This window comes from Coregonus lavaretus (genome assembly GCF_964263955.1).
Source record: "Coregonus lavaretus genome assembly, chromosome: 3".
In the NCBI taxonomy this organism is placed as follows: Eukaryota; Metazoa; Chordata; class Actinopteri; order Salmoniformes; family Salmonidae; genus Coregonus; species Coregonus lavaretus.
Window position 1 is genome coordinate 31086097 of NC_139990.1, and position 13067 is coordinate 31099163.

The window sequence follows — 13067 nt, forward strand, 5'->3', positions numbered from 1 at the left end:
CAGTTTTTCAATTCCTCATCAATCCATGGAGCCTTAACAGTTCTTAGTCAGTTTCTTAAAAGGTGCATGTTTATCAATAAGAATTTTAATAATGTGCAGCGTCTGGATGCTCCTTATTAATCACATCAGACCAACAAATATTTTTTTTTTTTACATCATCCACATAAGAGTCACAGCAAAATATTTTGTATGATCTCATATACACTATTTTAGGCCCAGCTTTTGGAACTTTCGCTTTCCTGGATATAGCCACAATATTGTGATCACTGCATCCAATGGGTACGGATACAGCTTTAGAATAAAGTTCTACAGTATTAGTAAAAATGTGATCGATACATGTGGATGATCATTCCTGTAGTGTTTGTAAACACCCTGGTAGGTTGATTAATAACCTAAACCAGATTACAGGCAATGGTTACAGTGAGAAGCTTCCTCTTGAGCGGACAGCTTGATGAAAACCAGTCAATATTCAGGACCACAAGAAGACCGCTCTGATTACATCACATACACTATCAAGCATTTCACACATATTATTTAGATACTGACCGTTTGCACTTGGTAGCCTACAGCAACACCCCAAAAGAAAAGGCTTTAGATGTGCCAAGTGAACCTGCAACAACAACACTTCAACAACACTTGACATAAGATATTCTCTAATCATTCCAGGGATATGGCTCTGAATATATACACCAACACCTCCCCCATAAGCATTTCTGTCTCTTCTATAGATGCTATATCCTTGTATTGCTACTGCTGTATCATCAAATTAATTATCTAAGTGAGTCTCAGAAATGGCTAATATATTTATGTTATCAGATATTACCAAGTTACTGATTTCATTAACCTTATTTCTAAGGCTACAAATATTAATATGGGCTATTTTCAACCCTTTCCTGGGTAGCTTATCAGAGATTGACATAATATGGAAAAGAGCAAACAAAGCAAGAGAAAATATACATTCAGCAGTACATTAATCAATTAGTGTGTGTGTGTGCTGCGGGGTTGAAGCTACGAACACATAGGCTTGGTTCGCTCATCCCTTCCAGGCTTCTGGGAGGGAGGGTGGACAATGAGCCTGTCATAGCAGATGTATGGATCTATAATACATAGAAGTCACTTGAACCCCCCCCCCCCCCACACACACACAAGCTGCCAATTGAAAGGGTCAGTCCGTCCTATGGAGTTGGAGACTGTAGAGGGATCAGTGCAGACAAGGGGGATTATGAAACTTGGGACATTGATTAGCATTTGGAAGGCCAATCATTTACTCACCTGCCAAGCTTCACATCAAGGACAAATTAAATTCAAGAGCTGGCTGAAAAATTTCATTTTATATATTAATTTCTGAAAATCAATTTGAGGCTGAGGAGAGAGGAAGGGGCAAAAGGATAAAAGGACATTATGTAAAGGTATCTCTGCTTTTAAAGCAGATTTCAATACTAAAAGACAGAACCCTTTTAAATCCAAGAGATTACAGCCATGGGAAACTCATTTTTATGATAAAGAGAAACAGAACAAAAACATTTTTTTATTGAAATCTAGACTGGTTGATTTGTGGTCATATTTGGTGATAATTAGGCTAACACAGCATGCTGTAAACACTGCAGAAGATCCTTGAACTCAGTGGCACTGAATCATTAGCAGCAAGTCACATTGCGTAATATTTACTTTTCATTTACTTTTCAAAGGACTGGATGAGAAGAGAAAAATGTGGCGGTGCAGCCCTATGATTAAACCTACACACCAAGAAAGAGGCCAATGAAAATCAAAGGAGAAATAAATAATTTTATACAGCAGTCTGAACTAACCGATTGTAAAATGTACTAAACAGCATGAAAAAAATTAAGACATATCCTTGAGGGTAGGCTATTAAAAATCAAACAATACATTCAAATTGAATATTAAATAGCCTCTAATGGATTTGTGGGGCTCGCCTTCAGTGTTAATGATCATGACCAGCTATGAACTAAGTACACTAAAATATAAAGTTCACAACACAAAACGAAAAAAAGAAGCAGATGCTTGACTAACCCATTAATTAAACTAGGCCTAATCTGCATGTTTGATTTGCTGGCATATTTTCTTTACATCATAAAAACAACACTGCCATTTTAATGTCCAATCACTTTCACTTCTCACAGAAGGACCTGTGGTCAACCTTCATCTACTTATGTTGTGAAAACAGGCTTCCTGAGTGTATGCTGAATGCATGCATGATCAGTATGCTCTGCACCTGTCTATCATACTGCTATACCTCAGGTTTTTACCGCCATCAGGCTGAGTAGCTCAGGGGCTGTCCTAACGTCAGGCTCACCTGATTCTCAGGGGGCTAAGACTGCCCCTCTCGTCCCCTCCTGTGGTTCTCCATGGCTACCCTACACAACCTGTCACAGCACTAGTAACTGCAAGGCGTGATGAGTGAGGTGATTTGACAGTAATCTGACAGGCCCATCTTCCTTTGGCTGTCACCGAATGACAATCCATTCCAGCTGTCACTCTTACAGACACCCCTCTCTCCCTTTCCCATCCCTGCCCTCCACCTCTCCTTCCGCCTGAATGTCGCTGATGCACTATGAGGGCTGATGACTACCCTGGGTAACCGTGTCCTTGAGTGCCTGTCAATATTTTGCCAACCTGAAACAAAGACGTGGCCTTAGAGACGTCGTTCTATAATGTCACGGGTTGCAATGAAGCCATCTATTTTTCAATGCAATGGGGAATGAACTGGAACACACTGCTTGAACAATAGCAGCATTTGCAGCAGGCAAACATGTGGCAGTCGGACGGAACACAAGCCAGCGGCAGAGCTAAAATGGGCACGGTGCCTCTATAGCCGTGCCAAGACGATACTATGTGCTTACAAAAGACAGCAGCAGAAACTGAGATGGTGCCCATCTCCAGAGAGAACACAGTACATCAGCCCCCATTAAAAAAAAAAAAAAAACTCTCCCTGCCTCTGCCCTACCTTGTGCGGCAGGACCAGGTATGCCAAGCAGTCAGCTGGCCAATCAGCTTGCCAGGTAACCAGCCAAAGGGCCAATCAACAACCCCAGAGAATAAGCCAGCCAAACTGCTAGCAAAATCCACCAGTAACAGAATATGCCAGATAATCTGCTCACTGGAAATACCGACCAGCAGCCATCTAGTAAATCATTCTTCCAACCCACAAGAGGCGGACTATGGCCCAACCTTCACAATAACCCTTACTTTCACAGCCCTTTGATTCCTTGCAGTTACGCTACCTTATCTAGACTGCTGTTTGTAGTTAAGGCCTTCCACTAGCAAGCTTGTAAGAACAAGTTACAGAAGAGCTTGGGTAGGCTAATATGGAAAATAGGTGAAAGATGGAAACAAAACTTTAACACTCAAGCGCTCAGCTATTTGAACCTCTCCGCTAAAATAGATTAAGCAGTTGATCTTATTAAAGCAGCTCTGCTCCCACTAAGCAACCCCATCAGCCTTACAAGAAATTCAATATTAATCTTATAACAGGAAAATAAGCCCCACTGTATTCCCTTCCCAATTCAAAAAACGGATATGCTAATGTATTTTTTGGACAATTGATTTTATTTTGCCCTCCACTACCTCCTTCAGACCGGTTGGCTGGCAGTAGTCTCCGTCTCTCTGCATGCAGGTGCACTCTCACAGCGAACCTGCGGACTTCTTTCAGTGAGAGGCCATGGTATGCGATAAGGCGAAGGTCCCCTTCTGCCCCCCTTTGGCCCCAACCGACCATTGGCTGTCAGAGTTTCTAGCATCATCCGGCCTCCGCCCCTCAAATCCATCTCAGAGATAGGCGACATCCCAGAGATCAAAGGCCAACTCAAAGTTGACAAGAAAAAAATGAAGAAAAAAGCCGGGTGTTGTGGTCGTCAATCCACCGCTACATTAGTTATTCAGCACTGCGCGAATACTAACCATCCTCTCAGGGAGCGAAGTGAGAATGAAATCTCATGACCTGGCAACGAGGGCCTTGCTTTTTTGTGCATCAGCGGATTAGGTCCCTTAGATTCTGACCAACATTCTCGCCCTTGACTCTTGCCGTTTCTGTTCACCGAGATGTAACGCCAAAGCAAGGGGGAGGCGAAAGTTGAAGCGTAACATTGACAGCCAGTAGTGTGCTCACACTACCGAAACAGAGCAATCATTCTGAGATGATACACACACAACACTGCAGTCAAGACACATTGTCAACTACACTAAAAACAGGGCAACTCTACGGGGTCACTGTTCCGTCTGTTATTGCAAGATGGATAGGTTCTGCTGGTCATGGAACAACAACTGCATCCAAGTACCTGTGGGTAGGCAGACTATACAGAGAGAGAGCGGGAGAAAGAACTGACTTGAGGAGAACCGCAATTGTGAGCTGTTATGTCAGTTAAAAGTGGTAGCCTGAGTGCAGCAAGTGTGTGTAGTCCGAGGGAGAGGATGTAAAATAAAAACAAGCCTTGGGATTTCTTGGCAGAATACTACCCTACAGGTTTTGCAAGCGATACGTTTTATCCCATTGCACTAGTTCACAACCCCCCCCCCCGCATACACAAACAGCCTCACACAGAGACATCTAAAATACTTTATCTCCTGCTCCCCATGATGCCGGCCTTCTTCAGGAAGACACTGATATTTAAGGCCACTGGGGCCTTAGAGGTAAGCAATTAATCACATTAAATACTCCAGCGCGCTGTCGCCCTTTATCACTGAGATGCTGCGTGCCTCTGGACTGCTGACAGGAAGAGCCTCTCGTTAGGCAGCCTCCGTAGCAGACTTTCAGAATCACACTGTTAGGTATGCCTATGTATAATTAATTTGGCTGGAAAAGGGGAACGTCAGCAATTGCCATTCCGTGCGAGTAACTCAACCACATTCCCCTTCCCGGCTGTGCATAGCTTCGTCCATCCTCATGAAATGAGGGTTGTTTGTATAGGAGGGCCTTGCTCTTTGCTGCAGACGGCAACAGGCCACTGCTCTAACACTATTCACAGTCATAATTCAAAAACCAGAAATGTCCAACTCAATGAGATCGATTGAAATAAATGAACAAGAATGCAGGTGCTTTATAGTCTTAGGTGTGCTTATTTCTACAGTGTTAGTGTGTGTGTGTGTATGTATATATATATATATATATATAAATAAATAAATAAATAAATAAATAAAGGCAGTATACAGTATACCGACGTATTTGGACATGTCCAAGGGGTGGTTTTTCTAATACCGTCAAAACTATATAAATGTTTATATTTGTAGCTACTTTTTAAGTAAATACCTTAAGTCAACTTGTGTAATACATTAGGAGATAAAGCAGATCGCATTCACTTCAGAGGTCACATTAAGAAACTTACCATAGGGCCTCCCGAGAGGCACATCGGTCTAAGGCACTGCATCGCAGTGTTGCGACGTCACTACGGCCTGGGGTTCGATCCCAGGGGGTTCGATCCCAGGCTGTGTCATTACCGGCCAATTTGCCCAGCGTCGTCCAGGTTAGGATTTACTTGGCTCATTGCGCTCAAGTGACTCCTAGTAGCAGGTCAGGCACCTGCAGTCTGACTTCGGTTGTCAGTTGAAGGGTGTTTCCTCCGACACATTGGTGCAGCTGGCTTCCGGGTTAAGCGAGCGGGTGTTAAGAAGCGCGGTTTGGCGGGTGATGTTACAGAGGACACGTGACTCGACCATCGCCTCTCCCAAGCCCGTTGCATCAAATGCCAGAACGCGACTATCATTGCCTATTTAATCTCAGAGCCTATACCAAGGCAGGACATAGAAACCCAATCTATTGATAAACTAAATATTGAACAACAATCTCTTTTGTATGCCGTGGCCTAATGCTAATAGCTCTGAGTTATACAGCAAATAAAGGACGTTGTCACCATAAAAGGTGAATGATGGGCACTCAGGCGGAGTTATAATTCTCGTTCACGCACACAGTTTTATGACAGGTCTGATTTATAACAGGGAAACGTGCATATGTATGGCGTGCGCCAAGTTTATACATCTGAATATTTTTGTGCGTGCGCAGTATTTTCAGAAATAGCGCACGCAGATATTTAGTGTAAAATTTCCGCAACATTTATGAATGAGGCCCCTGGGCTCTAAGCTCCTTCCTGCCAGCTCAGCTCCTACGCGTGCTGCAGGTGCCCAGGGAGGGATCTGTCACACCCGCACGGGTCGGCCATATCGCCTCCACCACTGCACCCTGGGGATGGGTAGGCGGGAAATTGAAGTTAATCATGAGCTTAGCATCAACGACCTTGATTGAAGACAAGAGGAGAATAAAGTGATCATTCCCTCTGTATTGGGTGTGATATGAATTATGTTACGCCTGGGACTGGAGAGCGGAGCCCAACTGAAGCCAGATCACAATCAGCGTCTTTGGTATTAAAAATGTGCTTCAAAGAAATGCACAGCGATTGGTCTCATCTCACGGGTTTCCTCAACGCTTGGCTAATTAGCAAGAGCCTTCATCCTACAGCTGCCTTTCTTCATCTACAGGAGCCCAACAAAAGGTTCCTTTTTACACATCAATTCAATGATCATCAGGATGAAACTGATTCTAATCGATGAGTCACTTCCAAGAGGGTGGGTAGAGTGATCCAATGCGAAGAACACGAAAGAGAAATATTCTTTCAACATGAACACTCACTATCCAGAGCACATTTTTTTAAATGCTGCTGTTAAAACAAACAATCACATAAAACATTCTTTCTCCTTGGTTAATTACCCATTTCTTGAGGTACTTGCAATTCTGGCCTAGGCCTGCATTTGATGACATAGGCTAAATGCAACGAACTGAAGAGCCCAATTCATTGCCGGGCATCGAATCAAATCAAGCCTTGCGCCCTGTGGTGTGTGCTCCGAGCAATGCATTGCAGGGACTCTGAATTTTGTTTTACAAAGTTTGCCACCCACTGCAGGTAATTGGACACCACACTGCACTGAATACTTAATTAGCTGTTGGACAGATGGCTGCGACAGATGCTGCAGGGAATAAACTTAAGTTTTGGGATACTCTTCAGCCAAGCCTCTGTTAGAGACATGTATGAGAATTGGATATTTTCCACATCCTGCATTAGAGTAACTGTTTGCAGTGAGTTGTTTCTCCTTGCTTCAAGTAATCTGCCTTGATACATGTTCGATAGGGGGGAGAAAACATTGAAGACTAGCCCAATAATGAGATGGATTTGCTGTTAAGTCAAGCATATCGTCTGCTGCCGAAGAGGACCTTGAAAAACAGGTTCTCTAGACAGCTCAGAGGCCATTACATGTGCATGATACATTTGTCAAAGAAAACCTTGTGCGTTTCTTATGATTCTAATTTAAAATTGAATAGAGGATAACTAAACATCATCGAAGGAGTGATTTTAAAAAACAAAGAAAAGTAACATGATGACTTCTCCCGCTCAAACTGCAGCTGGCTTATACACCAACATGAGAGAAGCTAGAGTTCTGCAAGTATTGCTTCAGTTGAATCCACCCATAATATCTTCATTCTGGTGGGGAATGAGTGTATAGCTGTGGCCTAATGCCTGTGTGATGCAGCCATATAACCTGGGCTTATGTCCTGGCAGATCAAATCAAATGTATTGGTCACATACACATGTTTAGCAGATGTTATTGCGAGTGTGGCGAAATGCTTGTGCTTCTAGTTCCGACAGTACAGCAATATCTAGCAAGTAATATCTAACAGTTCCACAACAAAAGCCTAATACACACAAATCTAAGTAATGGAATAAGAATATATAAATATATGGATGAGCAATGTCATTATCAGAGTGGCATAGGCTAAGATGCAATAGATAGTATAGAATACAGTATATACATATGAGATGGGTAATGCAAGACACGTAAACATTAAAGTGGCATTATTAAAGTTATATTATTAAAGTGACTAGTGTTCCATTTATTAAAGTGGCCAGTGATTTAAGTCTGTATGTAGGCAGCAGCTTCTCTGTGCTAGTGATGGCTGTTTAACAGTCTGATGGCCTTGAGATAGAAGCTGTTTTTCAGTCTCTCGGTCCCAGCTTTGATACACCTGTACTGCCCTCGCCTTCTGGATGATAGCGGGGTGAACAGGCAGTGGCTCGGGTGGTAGTTGTCCTTGATTATCTTTTTGGCCTTCCTGTGACATCGGGTGCTGTAGGTGTCCTGGAGGGCAGGTAGTTTGCCCCCGGTGATGCGTTGTGCAGACCGCACCACCCTCTGTAGAGCCCTGCGGTTGTGGGCGGTTCAGTTGCCGTACCAGGCGGTGATACAGCGCGACAGGTTGCGCTCATTTGTGCATCTGTAAAAGTTTGTGAGGGTTTTTTTAGGTGAAATTTCTTCAGCCTCCTGAGGTTGAAGAGATGCTGTTGCGCCTTCTTCACCACACTGTCTGTGTGGGTGGACCATTTCAGTTTGTCAGTGATATGTACGCCAAGGAACTTTCCACCTTTTCCACTGCTGTCCCGTCGATGTGGATAGGGGGGTACTCCCTCTGCTGTTTCCTGAAGTCCACGATCATCAGGAAGGATGGCTGCCTGTTTTACCGATCAATTGAAGGTTAATCAACTTGAGCCTCAGATAGCACAGAGACGGACCTGGTTGCCTGGCAAAGAATCCACCAGGCTTTCTCTACCTCCCTCACCTTGAGCAAAACAGAAATACGCAAGATCAAAGGTGATCGAGTGCTCTACGCAGCGAGCGTCTATCTAGGGCTCAGGCGCCAAGCTCCAGCCTTGGCAAGGAGACGCACCTATGGCACCCTCGAGATGGATTTGTTTGTGTGTGTTTCACCAAAGATGAAACCCAGTGCTTAAACCCTTCCTGAACATCCAGTTCATATCTGTGACAGAGGCTATCCCTCCCATTGCTCCTCTGACAGAATAGGCCCCGTTTCCTGATATACCGGGGGTGGGATAACTGTAGGATAGACTGAGTCCAAGTTCCCTACATGTGCACTGTCTGGATGGAATCCATTTTATTTTCAGTCAATAACCCAGACAGATGTTACTGCAGACATGGGTGGAAATCAACACTTTAAGTGATATTGAATGGCTCCAACAGCAGCTTGGCAAATATTGAACAAAGAGAGAGAAATTTGCCAGAGGGGATGAAGGCGTCATTTCCCCAAAAAAGGTGTGTAGGCTATTGCTTGGATTTCAAGCTTGTGGTTTGAGTTTCAGTAAGCTCAATGACGTGTTTGCAGTCCCTTCAGTCAGTCAATGCTGCACTTGAAGAATGAGATGTGCTGTAATTGTTTAAATGACCCAAGGGATGTTTTGGCAACTGCAATGAATTATAAAATAAGACATGAGCTTCTATACGAAACATGACACTGATTGACGTAGCCTGGTGTTTGAAACAGGTAGCCTACAGACCACCGACCAAATAGGCTATATTATTACTGTAATACCCCCAACTGTTCTCCAAAAGTCTAAGAGGTGGGGAGAATAAAATCTTAGAGAGCAGTGCTAAACATAACAGGCTTGTCATGCCACTCACTGTTCCATCACGAACAATGTTTGCATATTTCAATATTAGCTTGGCATACTGCTGATAAAGCCAATCTCCATTTTCAAATTGCCTGCTTGTTCAACATAATGGTTTGTTTCAGATAATTGGAGAGGCTCAACCAAAAGCAAATTCAATAGTGGTATTATTGCATCTAGGCAACCAAGATAACCAACTCAGTCCTCAGACCTTCATGAAATGTATAGCCATCATGTAGCCCATTCTATTCTCGCTGTCGAGTAAAACACTCTTGCTGATTTATTGATCACAAGCATTGGGATGTTAACAGAGACTTAATAAAAAAAACAAAGAGACCAAGGCTCAACACAAACTCAATGTCATGGAAGAGAATTGATTTGAGGAACGCTCTTTGAATATACTCCCTCTAAGGACAGCAAGAGTTACAAATCACCTGCTGCATCAAATATGACACGTCTGGTTTTAATGCATCTGGGAGAGCTCGATAGATGGGTGAATCTGTGAATGAACTTCCCACCTTCCTCAGGTTACCTAGTAAATCACACAGCTAGCTAACGATTTACCTTAAAGAACGGCTGGGAAACCATGTGACCACCCAAGGTAGTCCGTTAGGCAGCATATCACACATAGGCCAAAATAATGCAATTCTGTTGCATTGGCCCCATCCCAAATGCCACCCTTTTCCCTATATAGTGCAATACTTTTGACCAGGGCCCATTGGGTGTAATTTGGGACTCACACAGAGCAAATTCTGCATTGAGTCTCCTTGCAATTTTGCTGAGGTCGTCCTCTGGTGCTCTACTTGAAGGTACTTCATACAGACAACACACATAGGTCTAGGCAAAGCTGGGTGCTTAGTGTGGGAGAGGAATATTAGTAGTCGTGTGAAAAGTGCAACATTAGCCCAGGGTCTACCAATTATCCCTGCTCGTTAACATAGCATGCTAGCAGATACCCATAGACTTCCAATCATTACGCTAACATTAGTTAGCATTGGCTAGCAAAACTCCCTCCAACTTCCTTCATACTGGACACAGACATAAAAATGGTATCCACAAGTTCATCTGCCTCTGGGGAAGTAGATGAAGGGCCTCATTGCCAAAATCCCGAAGTATCCCTTTAAGATGAGTGCACACTAACATTGCCTATGCAGATTAAGATGCACTTTATCTATGGTAATGCACTAATTCAGATTTTTTAAATTTTTTACTGTAGGGGCAGCTTTGCTAGCACCTTGTGCAATCATGTACACTACTAGCCAATACTTAATGGTGTCACTACAGTAACACTGTTGAGTATTGACTAGTAGCCTACATTAAATAAAACCACATCAGCGGTGTTGTTTGAATGGGACACTGCAATACTGATTTGATAACAATCCCAAGAATGAATGGCAGTGCAGCCAGTCGGACAGTACAGTGTGAACCATTTGGACAGATAAACAATAGCAGAATAATCCTGTGTACAGTGTGTAGGGATGGCCAAGAACAAACTGAGGGGAGACATGCCCCCTGGCTTCCGGGTTTTAATCCTGCTGTCATAAGAAATGCCACGCTAATTTGATTTGTATTATAAAATTGGCAGTGTCCAACTACATTCAAGCTGGCCAGCGGCCACATATTCATGTAAGGAGGACAATAAAATTGTGAAGAGCAGTACTTACATGCCTATTCTAAAGTATTAATAATTACCACACCCTTTGGATGTTTTTAAGACTATAAATTATACTATAAAACCTGAGATGCAGAACATAGTTGGCCATGTCCTACCCAAAGTGAAGTGGCACTGACTGTCCTCTTGGAGCCACGATATCATTGACTTTGGCTAGGATACCCAACTTTGATGAGTGAGTGAATAAATTAATGAAGTGAATGAACAGGGCTCTCCAACCTCAGTTGTAACTAACCTTATTCAGTTTATCAACCAGCTAATTGTTAGAATCAGGTATGCTAAATTAAGGTTGGAGTGAAAACCTACAGGACGGTAGCTCTCCAGGACAAGGTTTAGAGAGGCCATCAACTAGAACAATAAAGTTCTAGGCCTACTCCTCATGAGGAAATGTCAAGGATATTCTGACTTCGGGACATTGCTTGCCTAACTAACGTTAACTACAATAGTTAACAATCCGTCAGCCTATTTATAACACGGAGTATATTGTTGCTTTGCAGGTTGACCTGTGTTAGTTTACAACGTTAGCTAGTGTTACTCCTCATACTTGAAAAACAGTCCGGAAAAAGTTTTGCAAAGGGGGAAGTTGTGCATGATACAGTAACGTTAATTGGCTACGAAAACTGCATTATGCAGTCAGGGAGACAGATCACGAGACATCACCGTGCAGTCAATAAAGCGAGGCATCAACCCATCTAGAACAGCAGCAAGTATGACTCGCTCATGGCTAGTAATCCTGACTGCAACGCAACCAACGATAGCTTTGGCTAACTAGCTAATACTGTAGTTAGTTAACGTTAGCTACTTACCATGGATCAAACTCGTGGATGATGCTCTCGAACCGGATCACTGCAAAAAGTCTAGAACTGAAGCCTGCCAACCAGGCCAGAAAAAGAATGGTAAAAGAGAGTAAGGACTGCCACCCTGCTGGCTGTGCCAGTCCGCCAGAGAGGCCTCCTTTGCCCCCTCCTCCACCCGCGGCGTTGGGTCGGCTGTTACCATGCAGCGAGCCCCCGGCATTCAAGGACGCTTTGTGCTTGCTGTCAGTGGCTGTGTGGTGCTCCGCCATATTCTGCGTGGTTTGCGGCGTCAGTGGGGTTTGAAAGAGCACGCTCCCCTATCCCCCTTTACTCCCGTTTAGCTCCTTATGTTTTTGACGTGGTTTTCTCTCGTTATCTTCGCTGTAAGTCCACCGGCTTTTTATTCACATTCGTCAGTGACAACCACCATTGTATTCCGCACGCTCTTGCAAAACTCAATCGGACTGATTGCTGATGGGAGGGAATGGGCGGAACAACAGGAAACACAGACAGCCTCTCACAGAAGGACAGGTACAACAGGGCGGAGCCAAAGACAACTGAGCCGTTGGATATTCAAAAACCAATCCCGCGCAAGTACTACGATGACAGACCGATTTATTTACCTATGGAATATCATAACCTACATAAGAACATTGAAAACCCTGGACATTTATTTATTATAGGGGCTACAATATATTTTTTATATCCCCTTAAAAATGAGTAATGATGGTTTCTTTAATCATTTACTGTGTGGATTTGATAATGATTAAAATGTTGGCCAAGCTGCACATAAAGTAGTTGCATGATACAGATCATGATACAGATCCCTGACTCTGAGAATGGAATGGGTGGGTTGTCTTGTCTTGAGAGACTGTGAGATTGTGAAGATTAATAATTTTAATGTGAAGTTATATTTCTATTGCCCTTGGATGTTCTCTGCTGGGGCATGGGTATTAATAAAGATTGATATGTTCTCATCACTATCTGTCCCCCAGCAAAGACAAAAGTACACCATACATCATTGTGTAACCTAGGTATAGCTCTCTGGATAGTACAGTTTACAGCTTTTATTCTATGCTTTTTAGATATGGAGGCATCAACAGAGGAAATGGGTGAGTTTTTTTTATTGAGTGTGAT

The 13067-nt window shown here is 43.3% G+C and overlaps 1 protein-coding gene across 1 annotated transcript in view; it reads right to left on the minus strand.

Moving 5' to 3' along the window:
- Positions 1–12549, minus strand: part of LOC311110829 (dolichyl-diphosphooligosaccharide--protein glycosyltransferase subunit STT3B) — an 83545-nt gene extending 70996 nt beyond the window's left edge. Inside the window, exon 1 of the mRNA XM_084153413.1 lies at positions 11940–12549. Within this exon, the coding sequence (XP_084009539.1) occupies positions 11940–12199 (260 nt within the window). The 5' untranslated portion in view covers positions 12200–12549. The remainder of the gene's footprint in view (positions 1–11939) is intronic.
- Between the last annotated feature and the right edge of the window lie 518 nt (positions 12550–13067).